The sequence below is a fragment of the Natator depressus genome, chromosome 3, assembly GCF_965152275.1.
Source record: "Natator depressus isolate rNatDep1 chromosome 3, rNatDep2.hap1, whole genome shotgun sequence".
Classification (NCBI taxonomy): domain Eukaryota; kingdom Metazoa; phylum Chordata; order Testudines; family Cheloniidae; genus Natator; species Natator depressus.
Genome location: NC_134236.1, coordinates 99,859,926 through 99,886,497, shown reverse-complemented (window position 1 = coordinate 99,886,497; position 26,572 = coordinate 99,859,926). Strand labels below are relative to the sequence as shown.

General features: G+C 41.5%; 1 protein-coding gene across 5 annotated transcripts in view; it reads left to right on the top strand.

Moving 5' to 3' along the window:
* The window catches only part of SAMD3 (sterile alpha motif domain containing 3), a 309,380-nt gene that overhangs the window by 215,870 nt on the left and 66,938 nt on the right, over window positions 1-26,572 (top strand). For all 5 annotated transcript variants that reach the window (XM_074948412.1, XM_074948410.1, XM_074948411.1 and 2 more), the window contains exons 5-6: window positions 11,850-12,035; window positions 12,437-12,521. In XM_074948412.1, coding sequence (XP_074804513.1) covers window positions 11,850-12,035; window positions 12,437-12,521 — 271 coding nt within the window. The remainder of the gene's footprint in view (window positions 1-11,849; window positions 12,036-12,436; window positions 12,522-26,572) is intronic.

Below are 26,572 nucleotides of genomic sequence, written 5' to 3'. Positions count from 1 at the left end.
TCCACTTCTCATGAAGTTCCAACTGTTTTCCTTCAGGAACGGCATCCTGATAAAAGATTGATTCTCATATGAGAATAAATCTTTATATATAAATAAAAAGGTGTTCCATAGCTTTTTTTGTGAGGTGTTGCATAATGGACTTTCTGTCCAAATGCCTTGGAGTGAAATACTCAGCTGGGGGACAGATTTGTGTGCACTAACAGGATACCACATCACATTTCAAATCCTGCCTGACATACTAATTGAGTGGCTGTGAAAGTGTGAGGAATTTTTTAGATCAACAATCTTACCTCTTATGTGGTAAGTGTACAGCTAATAGCTTGTCCTATTGAAGGTAGTTTTGCAAGTGTGCTTTTGGTTGAAGATGTTTGTCTTCTACTGTCAAGCCCAGGTCTTGCTCTTTAATTCCCCATTATCTGTATGTAGATAGTGTTAGTCCTTTTAGAATAGTCTGTCTGAAATTCATTTGTATGCATGCTGGAAAAACAAGGGGAAAACTGTTAATCTGAAGCATTGTTCCTGTAAATTTTCTGCTGGACTGTTCGTCAGATCTTTATATGCATTGAGAGCTTCTAATTCTTTAACATTGATACCACTGGCCTTCAGAACTATTTCTAATACATGTGGTAATCTAATTATTTTTCTAATTTGGTAGATTTGCAGCCTCACCTTTTGCATGATTGTTTACAGCATTTCCAACTCTTCCTGTTTTTGTTGGGATTTTTTCTCCCTTAAAGCCTCAGCTCGTTGGAGTCAGTGGTATATATGAGAATTTCTAAACCTCCCCCCCTTTATCTGAAAGCTTCTTGCTCTTGCAATTGCAGGGGGAAGCTTGAAAATGTGAATTCTAGAGGCTCAAAAACTAAAAGACAGATACCATCCCACACCCAAGTTGTTGTTTTAAAAATCATGGAAATTTCAAACCGACAAAGAATACCTCTGTGATTTTGGGGGGGACTGACTCATGATTTTTTGAATGCTTGGAGTGGATAGTATTATGTTTACCAGTCAGATGCTGTCAGCCTGGGGTTTCTTTATGTGGGTGCTTATTGCTCTAACTCCCTTTTTTCTAACAAAAATAAACTGATTCCTCCAAACAATCTAGAGCAGTAGTCCCCAAACTTTTTACCTTGCGCCCCACACTTACTCCTGTTTGTGCCTCCACCTCCCAGGGCCAGGAGCGGGACCACGGCTCTGGGAGGGAGGACGTGGATGGAGGTAAGGAGGCCGAGGCTGGAGCCATAGCTGGGGTAGGGGGCGAGAGCAGAGCCGAGGCCAACAGCCTGTGCCCCGGGGTGCAGGGCCTGGAGCGGAACTGGGTAGCGCTCCCTCCCCACTTCTCGTGGGAGCTGGCCCAGGCACTAGCAACGCCACCCCCAAACATTCCTCCGTGCTCCACAGATTAGGGACTTCTGGCCTAGAGGAAACATTAACTATGTAATGTAGTAATTCCACAAAGATTACCGTAAATAATGAGACTTACAGAAACCCAAAATATATTTGTAAAAGTACTTCTGTTCCAATAAACTAGATTTCTCTCTCTCTCTCATGCACGCACACGTGTTCGCTCTCTCTCTCTCCTGTAAAATGGCCTGATCAGACGGCAGTTCAGCCAATCTTACTCCTGAGGAAAAATTCTTCTCTCCCGAGCCTTCAGCCGCTGCTTCTGCAGCACTCAAGCAAACTCCAAGCACAGAAGCAGCATCTCCTGAGAATGTAACAAACAAAACATAATCCTGACTGCCTCCAAAGTGAAGTTGGCTGTGTCAAGGATCAGCCATGTTAGAAACTGGCTTTAAAGCATGGGCGTCATCTGATTAGTTTTGCCTGTATTTTCACGGCCTGTTTTTTTAGCTGGTGGTTGTAAAATGTGACAATAGTTCTACAAAACTTAACTGAAATTTAATTTTTGTATCTCTGCTATGGTTCCCTCTACCAACAGTAAGTGAGAGGTTTTCTGAGGGCAGATCTACACTACAGCCCAAGTCGATATAACTTCCATCGCTCAGGGGTGTGAAAAAGCCCCCCCGAGTGATGCAAGTTTCATGCTGTCCACACTGGTGCTATGTCAGCGGGAGGCGCTCTCCCGCCGACATAGCTTCTGCTTCTTGCTGAGGTGGAGTAATTATGTCAACAGGAGAGTGCTCTCCTGTCAGCACAGCACGTCTTCACCAGGCATGCTACAGCGAGGCAGCTGCACCGATGTAGTGCTCTAGTGTAGACTTGCCCTGAGTCTCACACTGTGACTGACATCAGCTCTTCCTGTTTCTACATTCAAGAAGAGCTACAATGGGCCAGTGAAGGTAAGTGGAGAAAACATCAGGCAAAATGTAGCAATAAATAAATAAGATGTAGATAAGGCTCATCCAATAGCAAGTGGGCCAGAATCTTTTTCTCCTACCCACCTGAAACACTAACACGCCCTTCCCCCCAACCATCACCACCAAGCTGCAGTCTCCATCCTAACCTTTCTGACTATTATTCCATCCTCATTAGTATGTTGAGAATGTGTTGAGTGCAGTGCTGAAGTTTTCTGATGTCCCACCCTTTGGGAAAGTTGACTCATTTTAAAATAAATGTTAATGGAAATAATGTTGTTTGTATTGTGGCCGTGCCCAGAGGTTCTGTCGCTATTGGGAAGGGGGAGAGGGGGCTTTGTTAGATGCTATACAAACGTATAGACACATCTTGCCCTGAGGAGTTTACAATCAAAGGTCCTGTTCCTGCAATGAGCTCTGTCTGACCAAGCTCAACCAGCTCTACTTGGAGGGCCACAGTGGGGCTCTGTGTAGCTGCAGGGAGCTGTGTGTTTGGGGTTCATTGCCTACTCAGAGAAAATTGAGAAAAATTAAGAAATTTAAATTAAGAAAAGGGGTGTAACAAACCCGTGGAGGGAATGAAGCAAGGAAGACCAGAAACAACATTGAGAGGAACCTGTGTTACACAGCCTAGTTATGTGCACAGCTAGCTGGCTTTCAGCCAGCAAAATCTTATTTAAATTATGTAAACAAACAAAATACATATTGGGAACTGTTCTTCTTTACTCAGATGCCCGGAGGCTTTAATGGTTATTATTACCAATGTGTATAATATTTTATCCTGTTTGTTGGCATCTGCTGCACATTGCACAGATGTCTTGATTGAACTGTCTACACTGATGCCAAGTTTTTGTTTTTTTTTTTTGAAATGATCAGTTTCAGCTAACTCAGGAACATGCCTTTGTGCAAAGTACTCCATATATTTTGCTGTTGGAGGCTTTTCTGCTGTGTTAATTATGTGCTCAACCATACGATCCAGCCTAAAACCATCCTTGGATAACCAAGGTGACAACACAGGGGTGCAAACGCTGTAACTTTTCTTTCAGTGAGACAAAATGTTCCCCATGACATTGGGACTGTAATTTTTGTTCAGTTAGTGGAGACAGAACAGCTCAGTCCATAATGACTTGACTTTATGGTATTATGTTCCCAAGAGATGTACTGTGTGTGAACACCCTGAGAATACTATGCAGCCAAAGAGAATTACAGTTATAGCGTTTGCTTCACATAACTTCCAAGGATAGTAGAGAGAACATGAAATAAAATGGGAATTTACAGAAATGGCTTGATTAAAAACTAGTTAATAGGCTTTATTACACCAAGGGGATGCCTTTTTCTGAAGTAAGTAAGGTGAGACTTACAAATCCATTCTCAAGCGTGTTAACCTGGTCTGTGTCCCAAGATCTTGCAGGTATGAGAGAGACTTTGGGGGGCACTATATTGACCTTGGTGTTAAACTTCTATTTGTAATAGTCTTCTCCTTGTGTGAGGCCTAGACTAAATACACAAGTTGCACTGGTTTAACTAAAAGTGTGATGTTACATGGGCACAACTTTGGGCTGGTCTTCACTATGCGGAGATCATAGATTCATAGATATTAAGGTCAGAAGGGACCATTATGATCATCTAGTCTGACCTCCTGCACAATGCAGGCCACAGAATCTCACCCACTCACTCCTGCAATAAACCTCTCACCTATGTCTGAACTATTGAAGTCCTCAAATCATGGTTTAAAGACTTCAAGGAGCAGAGAATTCTACAGCAAGTGATCTGTGCACCATGCTACAGAGGAAGGCGAAAAACCTCCAGGGCCTCTTCCAATCTGCCTTGGAGGAAAATTCCTTCCCGACCCCAAATATGGCGATCAGCTGAACCATGAGCATATGGGCAAGATTCACCAGCCAGATACCCAGGAAAGAATTCTCTGTAGTGACTCAGATCCCACCACATCTAACTTCCCATGACAGGCCATTGGGCCTATTTACCATGAATATTAAAAGATCAATTAAAAAATCATGTTATCCCATCATACCATCTCCTCCATAAATTTATCGAGTTTAATCTTAAAGCCAGATAGGTCTTTTGCCCCCACTGCTTCCCTTGGAAGGCTATTCCAAAACTTCACTCCTCTGATGGTTAGAAACCTTCATCTAATTTCAAGTCTAAATTTCCAATGGCCAGTTTATATCCATTTGTTCTTGTGTCCGCACTGGTACTGAGCTTAAATAATTCCTCTCCCTCTCTGATATTTATCCCTCGGACATATTTATAGAGAGCAATCAATGCAGCAATCAATCTGTGAAGACCCGCTAAATTGACGGCAGAGCGCTCTCCCGTCGACCCTGGTACTCCAGCTCCCTGAGAAGATTAAGGTAAATCGACGGGAGAGCGTTTCCCATCAACGCAGCGCAGTGAAGACACCGGGGTAAGTTGACCTAAGCTACGTAGCTGGAGTAGCATAACTTAGGTCTGCTTACCCTGGTAGTGAAGACCAGCCCTTTGTGTGTGAACACTTCTGTAAGTAGATGAGCTGTTAGTTGCATCTCTCTCCAGCCAACTCTATTGTTTAATTTAGATCTACTTCACCTATTTAACATAGTCGCCCAACTGTGAGTTTTTTGTGGCGACTTCATCTAAACATAATCGCGTATTTCCACCTTATTGCTCCAGGAGTTTGAAGGATTTTTCAGACATTGTTTAGCGACTGATGGGGCCAGGTATGAATTTTTCACACCCCTTAGCGACATAGCTGGGTTGACCTTTTTAGTGTAAACCGGGCCTATGTTAAGGTCGGTCCACCATGAAAAGTTACATTGCCATACCTATGTCTCTCTCACGGGTGTGAAAAATTTGCACCCCTGAGTGACTTAGTTAAATTGACCAAACCTCTGGTGTAGAAGTCTTCCGTTTACCTCGCTACTTCCTCTTGGGAAGTTAGCTTACCTCCAGTGATGGGAGAGGGGTCACCTGTTGCTATAGTAAGAGTTTACACTGAACTGCTACGGCTTCACATTTGCAGCTGTGCTGCTCTAGCATTCTAAGGTTATGTCTACACTTAAAAACTATTTTAGCTGAAACTGTTTACACATAGCTTATAACTTCTGTTTACAGCCCAGTGTAGTGAGGGCCTTAGGCCTGGTCTACATGACAAGGTAAGATCAACATAAGCTGCCTTGCGTTGACCTAGTTGTTCATGTGTCCATGCTTAAATTTGTCCGCCACCAGTGTAAATGCCCCATGACGGCAAAGCAGTTACACCACCTCCCCGAGCGGTGTTGAGCCATGGTTAACGTTCTGAGGTCAACACAGTGCGAGTGTAGACACTGCGTTACCTATGTTAACCCTAACTGTCCTCCAGCAGCTGTTCCGCAATGCCCAACACTGATTGCTTTGGTCACAATTGTGAACTGCGTTGGCCAGGAGTCACTGAGTCTGGAAGCCAATCAGCCAGCCTCCCCACTCCACTCTAAAACCCTGCGATTTTTTGAAATGCCTTTTTCTGATTGTCCAACTTGGTGAGCACACCTAGCAGCTCTCCCTTGTTGTCTGCGGCTTCCCAGCTGAGCATGAGGGCTACACACTCCATATGCCCCAGGCTGGAGCAGATAGGAGATACAGGATCTCCTGAGCCTGTGGGGAAAAGAGGCTGTGCAGGCACAGCTACGGACAAGCTGTAGAAATGTGGACATCTATGAGCAGATAGCATGGGAGATGCAGGAGAAGGGGTATGACAGGGACCAGCAGCAGTGCTGCGTGAAAGTGAAGTAACTACAGCAGACATACCGCCCTGGAGAGGCCAACGGTCAGTCTGGTGCTGAGCCGCAGGCCCGCCGGTTTTACGGAGAGCTGCATGCCTTGACAGAGACTATACCACTGCCCTGTGCACCACTGTGGATACCTCGGAGGAGCCTGAGTCCCAGCGAAGAAGAGGAAGAGGATGAGGGACATGAAACTGGGGGTTCACGCTGTGTCGCGAGCCTGGACCTGTTGGAGATTCCACTGCAGTTCAGTCAGTCTTGGCAGCTGAGCACATGTGAGCTTGATGCAGGGGAAGGAATCTCAGGTAAGTGTATTTCCCATTATAATAATGTACTGATGGCGCTCCCAACTTAGCAGGTCAACTTTGCATTAATTTACTCATACTAGAAGAGGCAGAGGTACAACAAAGAGAGGCAGAGCTGTTACTTGCTTTTCATTCCCCTGTAGAGTTGAGAGGGGCCCGGGACCAGTGGAACAGTTTGTTTACCCAGGCATGTCCCTTGAATCCTTCTGAGAGATCTCGATGAAACTTTCATGGAGGTACTCTGGAATTCTCTCCTGAAGGTTTCTAGGGATGGCAGCTGTATTTCTTCCTTCATGGTAAGATGCTTTCCCATGCCCATCAGTGATAACATCAGCAGGCACATCGCAGTAAACATGATAGCAGCATATGGGCCGGGCACATTTAAGATGCCAGCAGCAGCTGTGTTCTCTGAGCCTTTGTTACCCTCAGGAACGCAATATGAGCTAAAATCACCACCACGTGTGGAAAATGGGGCCAGTATTCAGTGCCGTTGCCCTGTAGTCATAGTTTCATGCTACTGAGCAATTCCCTCCTCATTTTCCTCACCTCTGGTGGGCCATACTTACCACTGCGGGTGCTGTGAGTGGCACTGTGCACAAGCACTCCAAGCAGAAGTGTCAATAAGTAAGTCTTGTTTAAAACTTTAGGGGAGTGAGGGAAGGGAGTTCTGAATCTTAGCTTTCACTTTTCCATTGTGACTATATTGACAGTGGTATCTCTGTGTTTTGTCTGTAGCTGCTGCCATTGTGGCCTTTGTCCCCCTCCCCCCCCCACCTCTGGAATGCCAGAGCCAGGTAAGGAGGAGAAAGAAGAGGACTCAGGATGACATCAGTGAGATCCTGTAATCAGACTGTGGGCAGAGGGTGCGGAGAAGGAAAGAGCGAACAGGAGAAAGTTGCAGCAGGAAAAGGAGAGGGAGATACGCCAGGACATAACACGGGCTTCTCCGCAAACACATATGCTGCAGATGCTTGTGGACCTACAGGTTCAACAGTTGCAAACTTGCCTCCCTTTGCAGTCTGCAGAGAACTTCATTTTAGCACCTTCCAGCACACCCTTTCCATTCCACGTGGCATCAGGACCCACCTCCCTACTCCTACCACTCCACCCCGTGGGACGTTACGGACAACCACAGCTTCACATACACTGACCTGTGAGCGACACAGTTGCTGTATGTGTAGCCAGGATGGACATGAATGTTCTTTTTCATTAATTAAGTTTTTAATATATTTGCTTTTAAATTGCACAGATTATTTGTTTTTGCACTGGCTTTGTTACTCAGTAAAATATTTTTTGGAAAATAATTTATCTGTTAATCTCCAACATATGCTGCAGAATGCCTAGTGGTAGTGAAAGAACCTGCTGCTTGTTATTGTACACTATGACACAACTCATAGGATCAGTGACAAACACGGTAATAATTATAAATGTACAGCAAGCACCACAAAATTAATAGGTGCATTGGTCGTGTTATATTCATAGATGTGCAACAGTAACCAGACAGTTCCTAACAGGCCCCAAAACTGCAGGGCCGGATAGAGCATAGTACACCACCACACATTACCGTGGCTTGCTCTTAAAGTGCTCTTTCAAGGCCTCCCCAAGCCATACAGCTCTTTGTTGAGCTCTTCTAAAAACCCCTGTGTCTGGCTGTTCAAAGTCAGCAGACAGCTGGTCCACCTCCGCCCTTTACCCCATATGAAACTTTCCCCCCTTTGCCTCACAGGTATTATGCGCGACACAGCAGGCAGCTATAACCCTTGGGATGTTTTTCACACAGAGATCCAGTCTTATGAGTAAACAAACCAACATCCCTTCAGTCTACCAAAAGCACATTCAGCTGTCATTCTGCAACTTCTGAGCTGGTGGTTGAATCTTTCCTTGGTGCTGTTGAGGTGGCCAGTGTACAGCTTCATGAGTCAGGGGAGCAAGAGGTAGACTGGGTCCCCCAGCATCACTGTCGGCATTTCAACATCACCAATGGTAATCCGCCAGTTTGGAAAGAAAAGTCCCTGCTTTCAGCTTTCTGAACAGTCTTGTGTTCTTAGAGATGTGAGCATCATGCACCTTCCCTGATCAGCCAACACGGATGTCAGTGAAGTGTCCCTTGATCAACCAACACTTGCATAACCATAGAGAAGTAGCCCTTTCTGTTGATGTACTCTGTGGCAAGGTGGGCTGGTTCCAGGGATGCACATGCCATCACTCTGCTGCAGTTTGGGAGCCCCGTTGCCACAAATCCATCTGCTATGTTCTGCACATTGCTGAGAGTCACAGTCCTGTGTAGCAGGAGATGATTGGTGACCCTGCACACTTGCATGACAACAGCTTCCACAGTGGATTTTCCAACTCCAAAACGATTTCCCTCTGACTCCTAGCAATCTGGTGTTGCAGGTTTCCACAGTGCGATCACCACTCATTTGTGCACTGTCAGTGGAGCTCTTACTCTGTTGTCCAGGGGATGGAGGGCTGGTGTGAGCTTGGTGCACGGATCCAGGAATGTGGCCTTTCACATACAAAAGTTTTGCAGCCACCGCTTGTCATTGCAACCCTGCATTACAGTGTGATCCCAATTGTTTCTTGGGCTCAGATATGGCACTATGCCATCCGCAACTGCTCTGTGAACTCCACCAACAGCCTTGAATTGGTTTTCTCTATGTTCTGCAGCAATCTGCTGTCCATGAAATCATCATGTTCTCCATCGATGCGGTTCTTCTTGCAGCTCTGCAAATTCTAGAGGATCATGTGCCCTGTGCTTGCAAAGTTCATGACAATAGTGCCAAGGCTCCATACTTCTGTCAGAGATGACAGACCGTGAGGAAGGCCCTGTGGTTTCATGGAATTTTTGAAAAGGGTGCAAAATTTGGAATGTAGATGACGCTATAGGATGGAGAAAGTTGCATGCTGGGAAGTAGACCCCTAGCTCCCAGTCATCTCTGAATGACTTGTTTCTACCCTACCATGCATTGTCAAAACTTCCCAAAAGACAATGTGCTGGATGGTGGCAAGTTGAGACAAGCACCCCTGTTGAGTATGTGCGGTATCGGCGCAAGGATGCGAAATGCTAATTGTGGTTTATGCTGACATAATTTGCAGCAGCCAAAATTTGTAGTGTAGACGTGGCCTTAGAAGTGAAAATTTCTGTATTATGGGCCAAACCTCAGTCTACTCTATTTCCCTCCCACCTTCCTTAACTGATTATAATCGATTGATTGCTAAATTTCTGTGACTTTAGCACAAAATTTCTTTGAATTAACCAAGGCAGTCTCCTTTTAAGTTACCTTCCATTATTCCTAATACTCTCTTGCCAGGTGAGGAAGAATTAACAGATCTTTTGTAAAGGGAAATCATGCCTCACCAATCTATTAGAATTCTTTGGAAGGGGTCAACAAACATGTGGACAAGGGTGATCCAATGGGTATAGTGCACTTGAACTCTCAGAAAGTCTTTGATGAGGTCCCTCACCAAACTCTTAAACAAAGTAAGCCGTCTTGGGATAAGAGGGAAGGTGTTCTCAGGGTTCAGTTACTCGTTAAAAGATAGGAAACAAAGGGTAGGAATATATGGTCCGTTTTCAGAATGAAGAGAGGTAAATAGTGGTGTCCCACAGGGGTCTGTACTGGGACCAGTGCTGTTCAACATATTCCTAAATGCTCTGGAAAAAGGGGTAAACAGTGAGGTGGCAAAGTTTTTAGATGATACAAAATTACTCAAGGTCGTTAAGTCCAAAGCAGATTGTGAAGAGGAACAAAGGGATCTCACAAAACTCAGTGACTGGGCAACAAAATGGCCAATGAAATTCAATGTTAATAAATGCAAAGTAGTCCATGTTGGAAAACGTAATCCCAACTTTACACAAAAAAAGTGATTGGGTTGTAAATTAGCTGTTACCACTGGAGAAAGAGATCTATTGGAGTCATTGTGGATAGTTCTCTGAAAATATCTGCTCAATGTGCAGCAGCAGCCAAAAAAGCTAACAGTGTTTCAAACCGTTAGGAAAAGGACAGATAAGACAGTAAATATATATTTATAAATGCACTATAAAAATGCATGGTACATCTACAGCTTGAGTACTGTGTGTAGTTCTGGTTGTCCCATCTCAAAAAAGATATGTTAGAATTGGAAAAGGTACAGAGAAGGACAATAACAATGATTAGGGGGATGGAACAGCTTCCGTATGAGGAGTGATTAAAAAGACTGGGACTATTCAGCTTGGAAAAGAGATCATAGAATATCAGGGTTGGAAGGGACCTCAGGAGGTCATCTAGTCCAACCCCCTGCTCAAAGCGGGACCAATCCCCAATTTTTGCCCCAGATCCCAAATGGCCCCCTCAAGGATTGAACTCACAAGCCTGGGTTTAGCAGGCCAATGCTCAAACCACTGAGCTATCCTTCCTTGACTAAGGGCATATCATAGAGGTCTATTAAATCATGAATGGTGTGGAGAAAGTGAATAGGGAAGTTTTATTTACCGTTTTACGTAACACAAGAACCTAGGGGGTCACCCAATGGAATAAATAGGCAGCAGATTTAAAACAAACAAAAGGAAGTACTTCACACAGCACACAATCAACCTATGGAACTCATTGCCAGAGGATGTTGTGAAGGCCAAAATATAACTGGATTAAAAAAAGAATTAGATATGTTCATGGAGGATAGGTCCATCAATGGCTATTAACCAAGATGGTCAGGGACACAATCATAAGGTCCAGGTATCTCTGACCCTGAGCCCCTGATTGCCAGAAACTGGGACTAGATGATGGGATGGATCGCGTGATTGCCATGGCAGTTCAGTCTGAAGATCTGTCATTGGCCATGGTCCGAAGACAGAATAATGGGCTAGATGGACCATTGGTCTGACCCAATATGGCCCTTCTTATGTAAATATGTTTCGACTCTGAATCTGCAAAGACATGCATATGAGGTGACTCACTAAACTCGTGGGACTTCTGGCATACTTGAAATTAAACATGTGGAAGACTTTGCAGGGTCTAGGCTCGTGTATCTTTACTGATTTTTTTCTAAAACAGTGGCTTATTCAACCATTCTGGTTGGAGCCAAATATTAATTGCTAAAATAACAAATATTATCATCCATATATGTTGTTTTGTGCCAAAAGCTCTTTTGTGCATGTTCGGTTGGTGAAAAAGTTTGGTTGCCTTCTCCTAGCTCCTGATCTAAAGCACTGTGTATAAAACATTTAACTATTTTAACATCCAGATTGGTTGATTTTATTACATGTTTTGAATGTAACTTTATTCTTAAGTAGAAACTAAGAGAAAGCAAAAAATAATAAGCATCTCTGATCAAGCCTAAAACACCAGTAGTTTTTAATCAGTATGGCCATAACTTTCTTTCCTACAAAAACACTTGGCTTATTTTTTTCCCTTGCTTAGTTTCCCACAGGGATAAAACGAACTATATGAGCATCTGATAATCTTTGATATCTTTAACCCTTTCTTTTACAGAAAAAATATGAAACATGTTTTTGCACGATGTGAAACAGTACAGTGGACAAACTCATATGTTTTGCCAGAGTTTCCTTATGATGTCCAATGCATATTAGAAGAAAGGAAATGCCCTGACCACAGCATGAGAATAAGGATTATTGAATTTTTACAGGCAGACATGACAAAATACCTGGAAGGATCACTGTAAGTACAATAGTTTTGAGATTCACTCTTTTCTGGGGGGAGGAGCTCATTGCACAGTGAAATTCCCAGATGATGATAAACCACTCTCTGCAATCTGTAAACTTAAATAGTTAAAGGCATTGCTCCAAAGCCCACTGAAGTCAGTGGAAAAACACTCTTGGTTTTAATGATGGACTTTGGATCAAGCTCTAAAGGCTCTTCCCATGCGTTACTTTTAGGATAATTTCTTTTTCCTTTACTATGTAATTCAATGTAAAATGTTTTGGAAACACTGTATCAATTGAGCTTGATATCCTCTTTTAAAAAAAACAAAACAAAACCCCAGACTCCAAATTGCAAAAAAAAAAAAGTGTCTAAAATGACACCTATTCCTGTATTTTCTTTTTATCTTGTTTGAACAGGTATCCAAACAGTCAGCAGTATAATGTTGTCGTCAATGCATTGCTGCAGGCATACCCGTTCCTTGATGAGGATGGGAATGGCTTTGTAAGTATCATAATTAGTGCAGTTCTGTTTATCTTAAATCTCTATGAAATATGAAACTTTTTAAATCTGATTGTTTAGAGGGAGACTAATTCAGAGAAAATTAATATCAGTTTGTTTGGTGTTTTTATTTTGCTTAGTGCTGCAGCTTCTCTTTTAAGTTTTGTATCCCAAATAATATACTTAATCTTAAACACCAGCTGTTGCACAAGATTCATTACATTACATGCTGATTATCAAAGCAACTGTCAGATCATACATGCATAAGTACTAATGAAAAGTTACCTAGTTGTTGCTTGAGTTGACTTTCTCTGTAATGTGCTTGTTTTCTAAAAAACTGTAATTGGATAAGTGTTAAACATGTGCTAGTTTAAAAAAATCATGGCGATGATACTAATATGCCAGGCCAGTGGACAATTGTATTTGTATGGGGGAGATATAAACATTACATTATGAATATTTTTGGTGTTTGCCTTATGCTAGTGCAATGCATTGTGATGATCATTAGTGAACTTGTTTACTGTTACCTATCTGTATCAAGTAGTTATGTGTTCATATATTTTTAAATATGGCAGGAGTAGGTACATTTGGAGAAAATACTCAGTAGACCACTGCTAGGACTCTCATGTGGTTACAGCAGGAAGCAGAATGGAAGGGGGAGATGCTGTTAGGTTTGGACGTAATTTTTCATTTTCAGGGTCCAGAATACAGATCTGCAATCTCCAAGGATAATGTGCAGGCCTGTTGACTTCACATCATTGCCTTGCCATGTGATACAGCCCCTGGTAAAAGACTGTGGGAGGTGGAGGGGGGTTTGTTGTAAGAGACACATACATGTCCTCCACACAGTTATTGCAGAAAATGCAATCTAAGGAAAAACGTGATGAATGTCCCAATTCTCCTTTCAGCCTGGGCATTGTGATAGGGAAGTACCACACTGAAGTAAGCAAACTCCCCATCCTGGGAAGGAAAGGCGAGGTAAAGAAAGCATCAATTTTTGCTCAAAATTCCTGTTGAGAACCCCCAAAAGGAGTTCCATGCCTGGGTCATTGGTACAACATGACCCCGTTTGTAAAGACTGACTAGATTCCATTTGTGAGTGTTTCTAAGGTCCCATCTACAGAACTTCATTTTAGGAAAAATTGTGTTTAAATGTGGCTCTGAAAGCAGCTTTCCCTAACAAATATAGACATGGCTAAACTGTGCTATAAATCATTTTATAAAACCGTTCTTTGTCAAATTGTTCATCCCTTTCTGAATTGGCTGGGGACATTGCATTAGCAGCCTGCTAGCAGAAACTGTATTTGGGGAGTAGCATAATGTAGACTGAGCAAGCAACTTGGTGGGGCAGAGGCTTCTGTTTTGGTAACGTGTCTGTTTTATTTTTGACATTTTGTTTAGTAACTGGGAAACATAGCTGGAAGAAACAACAAAAGCATGCAAGGAAAAGGTTCAACCTAAAGAGTCACAATCTTGTGAATCTCATATGTTAAAAGTTTAAGTGAGAACCCCCACTTCTGTAGTGATCTGGAAATGGAATTTACATCTCATGGGAAATGTCAACATTTCAAAATTTGTTTCCATTCTGAATCAGAACAAAGAAGTCAAAATACTGAACATTCTCGAAAAATTCAGAAGAGTTTTGAATCTGAAATGTTGGACCAAAAACTGTCAGTATTTTTGCTGGAGATTACGTGACATTTCAGAAACGGAAAATAAAAAGAACGTTTGGAAAAATCTTAAAAATTGAAGTAGATCGATTCCAGTGAAACAACATTTCCCTATAGGAAAGTTTTCATGCACAAGTTTTTTTTACCAGCTCTAGTTTTCAAATATTGACACTTGTTTTGGTCTAAAATATAAAAAAGTATAACTTAAATGCAGTTAATACTTTTCTTTTTTATGGAGAATAAAGTAATTTAGATATTAGGAATCTCAAACTGACAGAGAAGATCTTCTAAAGGTCAAGTGTTTCTCCAGTATTAGTAGGAGAAACATGAATACAGAATCCTACACAAAAGCTTGCCATTTCTTTTTGTAGTAGAGAGGTAACCAGAAAGATGCGGTCTACTACTGGTCATTTAAAAATTATTCATAATACCAGTCAACGTTTGAGATATCTGTTTTAAACAAATAAGAAAGTTGTCTTACTAGCTCTTTATTTAGAGTGGGAGGCGGGTAAGAATTAAGATAAAAACCCCAATTTAAAGAAAAGCGTAGCTTAAAGATACTAAATGTAAAACTATATCCCTGTAATCCATTAGTGAAGAGCTTTGAGCTACTTTTGGAATGAAACACAAGTTTCACCACATCGGACTGGCTTGGGGATGAGAGGGGAAATCAATGCTTGAATCTTATTTAAGGTTGCCCCATCCCCCCCCTTCCCCCTCCTCCATGCGTGCTCCCTCCAATAGTCCTCCCTCTTACTTGAAAGATATATCCGGTCACATGGAACACTTAACAAAGTTAATCTAACTTTTTAGATAAATGGGATAAATTTCTGGTCTATAGTATAAACTGAATGGTGCTGTAAAACGGAATGGTATAGAAAAAGTGTTGGAATAAACAGGATTTATATAAGAGCAACAAATGGCTTTAAGGACGTATTTTAGGAAAAAACTAGTTCTGAATGCTTCAGAAATATTAAAATTTTGAACACAAACATGATTGGTTTGTGTGGATGAGCCCTACTACTTTTTACTCTTTATTTAAGAAGAATCCTTAAAAGTCACTTTGTAGACAAGTTTTTATTCCTATCAAAGAACAGTGGAAAAGCAGCCAAAAACAAAACAAAAAAAAAAATTGGTGATCTCTTACAGAACAAGATTAATAGGAATTTAATTAAAACCACCCTAGGGAAAGGCTGAGGTCTCTCCCACTAAGAACTAACAACAAAAGATAAAATATTGAAAACACAAACAATTAGTATGGGGAAATTCCGGAGTTGTGATGTTAGTTTTTATTATTATTTTTAATAACTTTATTAAATTTTAAATATACACACACAACTAAACTATATATGTAAGCTTCTCATAATATATCAACTATTTGCTACCTAAGTTTAGCTATACTTGAAAATATAAATTAATTATTTGTATTACAAAATTTACAAACAAAATTTGTTTATAAAATTCCAGCTAATTAAATATAAAGCTAACAAATAAGATAAAAATTGGAAGCAAAATTCAGAGGAGAGAGGTAGACAAGAAGGAAAGAAAATGGGTAGAAAAGAGTGGGGCTGCATTTAATAGGATCATTCAGATACTTACAGGAAATAATTTTTCTTGGGTATTTCTATTATATTCCATGATGGCCAACCTTACGATGTCTTTGTTCCAGTCTTCAATTGTTGGTCATTTTTTTGGATTTCCATTTTTCTAGTACTCGTCTTTCAGCAGTAATTAGTGCTCCACTGAGCCAAAGTTTTTCAGATTAATTCAGCTTCCAATTAATATCCATTAGGACTTTTTTAAATTACATGTTTAGCTTGTAACACAGTTTTATTTGATAGGAAAAAGTAAACTCTGCAATTAAGTTCTGCCCAAAACATTCAGGTATAGGAGCATTCCCAGACATATGGGCTAAGTTAGCAGCTGTTGAATCATAGCATCAACGTTTGTCTGACTTAGCAGCACCTGTTTCGATCAGCTGGAGAAAGGTCCAATGCACCCTCCATCCGATTTTCTGTGGGATTAATCTTTAAATATCGGTCCAAGGAACAGATTGACAAACTGGCTAAAATTTGTTTCCATTGGTTAGCAGAAAATTTCTTCTTTAGGGAATCCATGTTTAATTCAAATTTGCTGGCCAAGTGTGCATATAGATTTGCCATAGGTCTTGGTAATCGGTAATATTTGGAGAAATGAAAGCAGTTCCCAGGTGGATCAGGGGTAGCACATGCATCTGGGCCAAACAGATGGTAGATGGCATGTTTAAGGTGGACGTATGGGCACTCCTCCTTAGTTTCTAGATTGAACCTTTCTTTTAATATTGTAAAAAGGAGGAAGGTATTATTTTCAATAAAATTGACTGATGGTCAAAATCCCTTTCCTAATCGAATGTGGCCAAATGATGGGGTTGTCTGCTATACAGAGTTTTGAGTTACCCAAGATAGAGGCCTTGGTACGTAGAAGGGGGGTGATTTTTAAATGTAGTAGATATCATACACCAAGTGTCTCTGGCTGCCACAATGGTTGGTAATTGTTCTTTAGAGAATAGATAGTGATCAGTGTGTAGCGTGCTGGAAAGGGTTAAAGGAACCACCAATGCTGCTTCCAGCTGGATCCAATCCAAGGCTCTACAGTTTGAGAGAATGACTCACTGTCCTGCTTGGCTAATTATTGCCTGATGGTAAAGTTTAAAATTGGGAAATCCAAAACCTCTGTCTTGATAGGGAGCTGTAATTTTTGTAAGGAGATTCTGGCTTTTTACCAGCACCCCACAAGGAGGATTTGAACATGTTGATTTTAGTAAAATTAAAATGGAAGAATATGGATAGGGAGGAAGGAAGAGTTCAATCAAAATGAATGCCTTCCCAGGATCCTCTTTATTCTGTTTGTTTTTCTCCAAATGGGGAAAGATACTGCCTGCCATCTGTTTAAATAGTTTGCTAACTGCATGATTAATGGGGATAGTTTAACCTTGACTATGTTTTTAATTTCCTTAGAGAACAGGATGCCAAGATATCTGAGGCTTGTCTGTTGCCATCTAAATGTCCCTGTAGGAGAGCCACTTCCAACTAAATCCAATAAGATCTTCATTGCTTCTGACTTTTCCCAACTTACCTTTGTAGCCTGAGAGTCTATTGTTTAAAGGATATTGGGAATAGATTGATCTGGATTTTTAATAAAGAGGAGGAGGTCATTTGCATATGGAAAGATTTTTGTCTCATGATTCCCTGATTTGATCCCTTGAGTACCTTGGTGTTCTTTGGTTAGTATTGCACATGATTCTAATGTCACACTAAACAGAGAGGGCATCCCTGTCTAGTTCCCCAAAACAGATTAAAGCGGGGGAAGGGGAGTTGTCTGAGATATTGTGATACTTGTTAGGATACAAGAGTTGGGATTGGAATATAACAGCTGTATCCATGAAATAGGACTTTCCCAATCTAAATTTATCCTTGGTAAGAAACATATTGCTAGTTCACTCTGTCAAAGACTGTCTCTGCATCAAGTGAAATGATTGCATGGGAATTTCGAGAGTGTTGATGGAATGCCATAATGTTAATCAATGGACGTGTGTTATCTGAACCATGCCTTTTTTAAATAAATCCCACCTGATTGAGGCGAACCATATCACTCATTGTTTTTCAAGTGCTTAGCCAATGTTTTTGAAAGTATTTTTAGATCAGTATTGATTAAAGACATGGGTCTGTAGCTGTTAACACTTTTGTACATCTTTCCTTGGTTTAAATAGTACAGTAATTAAGGCTTCCCTCATTATAGGGGGTAATATACTTTTCCCTTAAGGCATCTTTGTGAATGCATAACAGCTTAGGGGCCAGAATTTTTTTTTAAACTTTGATAGAATTCTGTAAGTAGGCCATGAGGGCCGGGGGTCTTGCCCAGACTCATTTTCTCTGAATGCAACCGAGAGGTCATCCTGGCCTGCTGCTCTTTTGAGGTTTGTGGGTTTTTAAGGGTTTTAATAAAATTATTCAGTTCTTCTCTTCTTCGCGGAATCATTATTGTAAAGAGCCTGGAAGAATTTCAGAAGTTGATCTCTTTTTGATTAGTAATAACCTGCCCTTGTTCTGATTTGAGTGATGCTACTCAGGATCTTTGACCTCTCATTTTTAAACTGTATGTGAGAATTTTCCTTGCTCCCTCCGACTCCCAGTGTGTTTGTTTGAGTCTAAAAAGAGCAAGTTTGGCTTGTGCTGAACGAAGTCTATTTACTTCATACCGAACACTGATAAATTTTCTACGATTTTCTTGGGAAGGGTTAGCTTGCATGTTCTAAATCCATAGCTTTAAGTTTAGTTAATTCCTCAAGATTAACTTGGCTAACACTCTTCCTACCTGCTGAGTAGGAAATGATCCTGCCCCTAATAAAAGCTTCTAGTGTATCCCATAGGGTGGATCAGAATATCTCTGGTGCATCATTTTGTTTTGAGGAAAAAAACAATTTCTTCTGTGCTCTGAAAATGTTTATAAAAAGAGAGGAGTGCAGTCTCCATTGTTTACAAGTCCATTTGTCTCAGGAGGGGAAAATTGTTGTATCACTGGTGCATGATCAGAGATCATGATAGTGCTTAATAATGAAATCAAGTCTGAGTGTACTAGATTCTTAGAAATCAGGAAGAAATCTATTCATGACTATTTAGAATGCAGGGAGGAAGAAATGTAAAATCCTTCATTGTAGGGTTGTACAAGTCTCATATAACTTTTAACTCCAGTTCTTCCGTATAATCTTTATAATGTTTCTAGCATGTGTTTGTGTATGCTGGGGACAGCCTGACTTGCCTAAAAAAGGGTACAACATCACATTAAAATCTCCTGCTAGATGACTGGTTCTAGTGGGATATTAATTTAGAAAAAACTTGGATCATCTTTATTGGCTCCAAATACATTAATTAGGGTATATAGAGAGTCAGAGATCTTAGCCTTCTCCAGCAAAAATCTACCTTCCTTATCTTTATTTACATTTAGAATTAGTGGGCTGAGTCTTTTGTGAAACAATATTGCTAGGCCTTTGGCTGTTAAACATCCCTTCCCCCATCTATACCCTCCTAATTTTCTCTGCCTCCAAGCCATTGTGGAGGGTTTCTGGTGGGAAGATATCTGCTTTCAGTGTTTTTAGTTGAGTGATAATTCTTTTTCTTTTTAATGGGTGGTTCACCTTGTTGATGTTCCAGGAAACACAATTTATAATATTAGCCATGAGGAGTGTGCTTGGACAAATATCTCTTTATCAGGTGCCTGAATAGCAGTATTGCTTAGGCCATTGTTAATTCTAGAGTTAGGAAAGGTGTATCTGACTTCCCTCTCACCACACTGGAAATGAAGGGGTGTGGAAGGGGGACAGGGAAAGGCAGACCAGGAAAGGTAAAAGATAGGTTAGCAAGGAAAACAGAAAAGCTGAGAAAAAAAAATGAAGTGATCAAAATTGACCAAGGAGCACTTAAAAATATACAACTCTTACCCAAACTGAAACAGGACCTCAGTCCAGGAGGTTTACAAGGGTTTACAGTCGCTCCCCCCCAATTTGGAGTATAACTGCATTCCCTTTCCCTATGCAGTTTCCTTTGGAACTTGTCTCCACCCTGGTTTGATGCAACAGCAGCCTGAATGTATTGACCTTCTAAGCATTCTGCAAAGTGCAACTAAAGCTGTTGAGGGTGAAATTTCCTTTTGTTGGCAAAGTCCAGTGGAAGTTTGACGCTTTTGTTCTGCTGACCAATTCAAGTGAGGTAGGCAAGGGAAAAAGAAAAGGGCTGCTGCTTGGAACAATTTATTTTGTAACCACTCTGATATTGATATTTTAAGAGTATGTTATGGGTATCTAGGACTTTGGATGGGTGCACTTTGATGTGGAGTTTCTTTTAAACAATCTCAAAATAAAGTTACAGTCCTAGGTTAGTTGCTTTTAAAAACTGAATTATAAGGTTCTTTGGCCTATCCACCAGGACTAACCAAACCATCATCTTAAGGAAATTCTGCCATAGACTATCCAGAACACACTTGAAGTGTGTCTACAACAGGAAATTTCTTACTCGTTTTTTAAAGCAGTGTTGCTGCTACAAGACTGATGCTACCATCAGCATAACTGTTAGTAGAAAGAGGAGTACGTGGCACCTTAGAGATTAACAGATTTATTTGGGCATCAGCTTTTGTGGGCTAAAACCCACTTCATCGGATGCATGCAGGGGAAGATACAGTAGGAAGATATATATACACAGAGAACATGAAAAAATGGGTGTTGCCATACCAACTCTAACGAGACTAATCAATTAAGGTGGGCTGTTATCAGCAGGAGAAAAAAAACTTTTGTGGTGATAATCAGGATGGCCCATAGTAAGGGAAAAGTTAGCATGGGGAAATTAGTTTTTAGTTTGTGTAATGACTCATCTGCTCCCAGTGTTTATTCAAGCCTAATTTAATAGTGTCCAGTTTGCAAATTAATTCCAGTTCTGCAGTTTCTCGTTGGAGTCTGTTTTTGACATCATAGGACCTAATCACATCAGCCACACTATCAGAGGCTCGTTCACCTGCACATCCACCAATGTGATATATGCCATCGTGTGCCAGCAATGCCCCTCTGCCATGTACATTGGTCAAACCGGACAGTCTCTACGTAAAAGAATAAATGGACACAAATCAGACGTCAAGAATTATAACATTCAAAAACCAGCTGGAGAACACTTCAGCCTCCCTGGACACTCAATTACAGACCTAAAAGTCACAATTCTTCAACAAAAAAACTTCCAAAACAGACTCCAACGAGAAACTGCAGTAGGTGACTTCTGGGTACCCTTCTGGCTCTCTCAATCTGTTTCTTCACTTCACCAGGTGGGTACTGTAGTTTTAAGAGCGCTTGATAGAGATCCTGTAGGTGTCTGTCTCTGTCTGAGGGATTGGAGCAAATGCGGTTGTATCTTAGAGCTTGGCAGAAAACAATGCATCGTGTGATGTGGTCTGGATGAAAGCTGGAGGCATGTAGGTAAGTATAGCGGTCAGTAGGTTTCCTGTATACGGTGGTGTTTATGTGACCATCGCTTATTAGCACTGTAGTGGCTAGGAAGTGGACCTCTTGTGTGGACTGGTCCAGGCTGAGGTTGATGGTGGGGTAGAAATTGTTGAAATCTTGGTGGAGTTCCTCAAGGGCCTCCTTCCCAATGGTCCAGATGATGAAGATGTCATCAATGTAGTGCAAGTAGAGTAGGGGCGTAAGGGGACGAGAGCTGAGGAAGCATTGTTCTAAGTCAGCCATAAAAATGTTGGCATACTGTGGGGTCATGCGGGTACCCATAGCGGTCCTGCTGACTTGAAGGTATAAATTGTCTCCAAATCTGAAATAGTTGTGGGTGAGGACAAAGTCACAAAGTTCAGCCACCGGGTTTGCCGTGATGGTATTGGGGATCCTATTCCTGATGGCTTATAGTCCATCTTTCTGTGGAATATTCGTGCAGAGAGCTTCTACATCCATAGTGGCCAGGATGGTGTTTTCTGGAAAATCACCAAAGGATTGTAGTTTCCTCAGGAAGTCAGTGGTGTCTCGAAGATAGCTGGGAGTGCTGGTAGCGTAGGGCCTGAGGAGAGTCTACATAGCCAGATAATCCTGCTGTCAGGGTGCCAGTGCCAGTGCCTGAGATGATGGGGCATCCAGGATTCCCAGGTTTATGGATTTTGGGTAGCAGATAGAATACCCCTGGTCGGGGCTCTAGGGGTTTGTCAGTGTAGATTTGTTCCTGTGCTTCTTTAGGGAGTTTCTTGAGCAAATGGTGTAGTTTCTTTTGGTAATAATCCTCAGTGGGGTCAGAGGGATCTGGTAGGTGTGCTCAGAGCATGCTGAACTCACACAAAATAGTTGTGGTGAGGAGGGAGGGCCTCCCTTATAACTGTTAGCCCAGTGGTTAGGGCACTCACCTGGGAGGTAGGAGATTCCTAGGTCCCCATCTGTCTGATGAGGAGAAGGGATTTGAAGAGGAATCTGCCACCTCTCAGGAGAGCGCCCTAGCCACTGGGCTCTGGGATGGTCTAATGGGGAACTCCCTCAATTGCTCTTGTTGAAGAAGTTACACTTTGGATGGATGGACAGTGGGACTGGATCCTGGGTGATTGCTCTGTAGCCTACCACCAGGCTATTGAGTCATTCTCTTGCTTGTACTTTCTCTGTTGGGTCCAGCTACTCTTTAATTATTTGTCCCCAGTGGGACAGCGTCAACAGGGGAGAGCGAAGGAACCGCTCACATCAGGCCGTCCCGTTATCTGGTGTTCAGGGCACTCACTTTAGAGGTGGTAGATCCTTATTCAAATTCTCTCTCCCCCTCAAGTGCAGGGGAGATTTGAGCTGGGAGTCATCCCAGGTGAGTGCCCTAACCACTGGGCTAGAAGTTCTGAGGAAAGCCCTCTCCTTCTTCCCTGGCTTCTTGCAAAAACATAAGCGTTGGACTCCAGGAGAGGGTTCACAGCTGAGAATTCCAAGTAGAGAGAGGCATCTCCCCGCAGCCTGGATTTAGGTACTGAACTCCCTGAGCAGGGCTTAGGACACATTCCTCTCCTCGGCATCTCCCATTGTTTAGCTTAGGCAGCTCCCCACTTAGTGTGCTGGCTTTTGTGAATCTCGTTCTTAGGCGCCTGTCTCTCCCCCTTCATTGTATAGGACGTGTGAGTGCCTAATTCCCTTTGCAAAAAGAAAAGGAGTACTTGTGGCACCTTAGAGACTAACCTATTCATTTGAGCATAAGCATTCGTGAGCTACAGCTCACTTCATCGGATGCATACTGTGGAAAGTGTAGAAGATCTTTTTATACACACAAAGCATGAAAAAATACCTCCCCCCACCCCACTCTCCTGCTGGTAATAGCTTATCTAAAGTGATCACTCTCCTTACAATGTGTATGATAATCAAGTTGGGCCATTTCCAGCACAAATCCAGGTTTTCTCACCCTTCCCCCCTCTCCCCCCCCGCCCCTGTCTGAGGGGTTGGAGCAAATGCGGTTGTATCGCAGAGCTTGGCTGTAGATCGTGTGGTGTGGTCAGGGTGAAAGCTGGAGGCATGTAGGTAGGAATAGCAGTCAGTAGGTTTCCGGTATAGGGTGGTGTTTATGTGACCATCGTTTATTAGCACTGTAGTGTCCAGGAAGTGGATCTCTTGTGTGGACTGGACCAGGCTGAGGTTGATGGTGGGATGGAAATTGTTGAAATCATGGTGGAATTCCTCAAGGGCTTCTTTTCCATGGGTCCAGATGATGAAGATGTCATCTAGATGTACTCTACTTGCGCTATATTGATGACATCTTATACTACTGATGTGGGGGTGGGAGGGCAGAATCAGAAAGCCAGTGATAATACTTTCCCTGTGAGTAGGTGCAGCATTCAGAATAGAATTAAAAAAAAAAATAAATTCAGCACTTTTTGTACAATACTATTCTATCTCCGGTATCCTTTTAGAGGGCTTATAGGCAGCCTTTTGAAAAGATCTGGATACGAGCAGTTAATGATCTCCATTTCGGTTCACTTTAGCTAGTTTCTATGAAACAACTTATACACCATATCAAACTTCAAAAAGCAAATAATTGTTTTATCAAATGTAATTTGGGGGTGGAGAGAAACTGACGGCGCGTGTAAATGCCTACCTTCTGTATAACAATCCTCCCTCAAAGTTCAGCATTACACAACAACACTAACGCAGCAAAACCCGGAATCTCATTGTTGACATTTTTGATTATATAACTGTTGCATACAAAATGATTATTCTTTAGTAAATTGCTACATTTAATCTGCCCATAATCCTCTCCCTGCTATGTCAGATACACAGAGTAATCTTTGTTCTCTTCCGATGAACATGGCAAATCTTCTTGTTTTTGTGGTGTTAGTAAAAACAAAGTGACCCAGTGGGTTATTTGTTAACTCCATTTAAGAATGGCAAGACAGACGCCTCCACTTGCACTCCAGAACACATCTCACTGACTACCACCACTTGGGAAGCAGAATAAATCTATGCAATGGCAATCTTATCTCAACGGATGAAACAGTTTGTGTGAGCAGGGGTTTGCGGAAGCTTATGGGAATCCTATTACAGAAGTAGATCTAGCTAAACGCTTAATGTATGTGAGGGGAGGAGGATGAAATATCGAAGTGTTTTGAACTTTGAACTTGGAGAGAGATTTAAAGCTCTACATAGGTGGCTGCTGAAAAATCAGCTAAAAGATGTCTCCAAGACAAAGATGAGATTAAAAGAAAAATCTGCAAAATAACCAATTAAAATGATATTTAAAACTGGCAGAGTAATATGTGTTAAATATATCATGTCCCATAAATATTTATTTAAAATCAGAGATTAAATATACTTTATAAGTACTAAGTTAAGAATTATTTGGCCTTTTTATTTATTTTTTATTTTTAATTTTTTTAAACAAGATGTTTTCACAACATTCTCTGGGAACACGAACACAAGCAGGTTGACTATTTGACACCAAATATAATACTTATGGCCAGGATTCTAAAGATGCAGATAGAAGGATTTTGTAAAAGCATGTAGATGTTGCAAATAATGAGAGTTAGGTGCCTGTGCAGTTTTGAAAATCCCACTAGATGCCTAAATACTTTTTAAAAAATCTGGCTCTTAACACTCAAATTGAGCTGTTAGCATATGGGTGTAGATATGCACAGGGCAAAAGCCCAAGTGAACAGAAGGATTATATTCTTAACCCTGAAGTTCAAGTTAGTCAATATCTCACCAATAGGGGAGATCAATTCCAAAGTCAAAGGCTATTATATGTTGAAGTCTAGGTGAAGACTAGATGGCTGGTTGAGTATCTTAAAGAGAAGAAAAAAAACCAACAACCCCCCGGCCCCTTTTTGACTAACAAAACCAAAGGAATGTGAATATGTTAGCAAAAAACCCTGCTTCCTTTCATTTTGCTACTGTTCACAAGTCATTCTGTGGCAATTGCTCTATAGATAAAGTTGCAACTGAATTTCCATTATAAGCTGATTTTTGGCTTTTTTTCCCCCTTTCCTCCTGTCAAGTTGTCTGGAGTAGCTCATGACCAGAAGCACCAATGTCGTGGCAGAGAGTTACAAACCAGGGCACAAACCCCAAACTAGTTGTGAGCTCTATACTTAGATTTTACCAACCAAGTATCAAGTGTGAACTCCTCAGGCACTCCAACAGCCTTAACATAGAGTCACAGACAGTCCCTTGGGTATTTTGGTCTATCTTGCTACCCATGCAAGTCTGCCTTTGTGATAGATGGTCCCTTGTATCACAAGTCACAACAATATTCACATTACTTTCAGTCCCAAAGAACGAGTCACTCATCTCATCATTTGTACCTCAGATCTCACACTGAAGACCATGCTTATAGCCACTGTAAAAAACTAACTAAAGATTTATTAACTAGGGACAAGAAATGAGTTATTTACAAGGTTAAAGCAGGTAAACATGCACATACAAATGAGTTAGTCTTAGGTTTCAAAAAGTAATAGAAGCTGCTGTATTGTGCAAGGTCTGTTTGCCCTTCAGGATTAACCGGAGCTAAACATCTGGGGATCCCTTGCTTATGCTTAGAAATCTTGCCCTCTCCCTGAAGTCCAAGCAGCATATAGGATAACTGTTTCTTCTTGACAGGGATTTTTATTCCCTTCCCCCAGAGCTCAAGATGATGGGAGGAAGGTTTGTTCAGTCTTCTCTTTATGGGTGTGGGGTGAGCGATCAGCAAAGTCTTTTGTCCACTGTTGTTTCACAATGGCTTATCTATGGGCCTTCTTTTACTGGGGCGGAGATGACACCTCTTGTGGTAAACTAGCATTTCACTCCCAGTAATGCTTCTCTCCTGACTGGGTGGGGGGAGAGGCGTACAATTTTAGAGCAAACACTTTAAATATTACCTTATAATGTGGGATACAGATATTACAAGTGAGATTAATGCATGCAGCAACTCACAAACATTTCATAAAGTCCAAACACTAAACACATCTTTATAAATCTAATACCTATTTTAACAATTCTAACACTCATCTCTGTGTTAGTATTGTTCAAATAGATATTAGCAGAGATGTTTAGTGAGTGACTGATCTCCAACTACGCATTTGTCAGTGTTCAGTGACGCCTAGCTGGCACCTGGTCTGCCAGTGTCACACGTCTTCTCCCAAAATTAGTCAAAAAAGGTAATATTGGCCTGAAAATAGAAAAGTTAGGATGAGGGCCAAGGTAGATATTTTTCTACCAAATCTGAAGTGAATCTGACAAATGGTTCCTAAATTGTAACCTAAATATAAAGGTGTTCACCAGAGCTGGGAAAGTTCTTTAATGGGTTTCTTGTTTGCCACTTTTCAGGTGAGAAATGAAACTTAGTTTACTGGACTCCCTTAGGTGAAATCTGA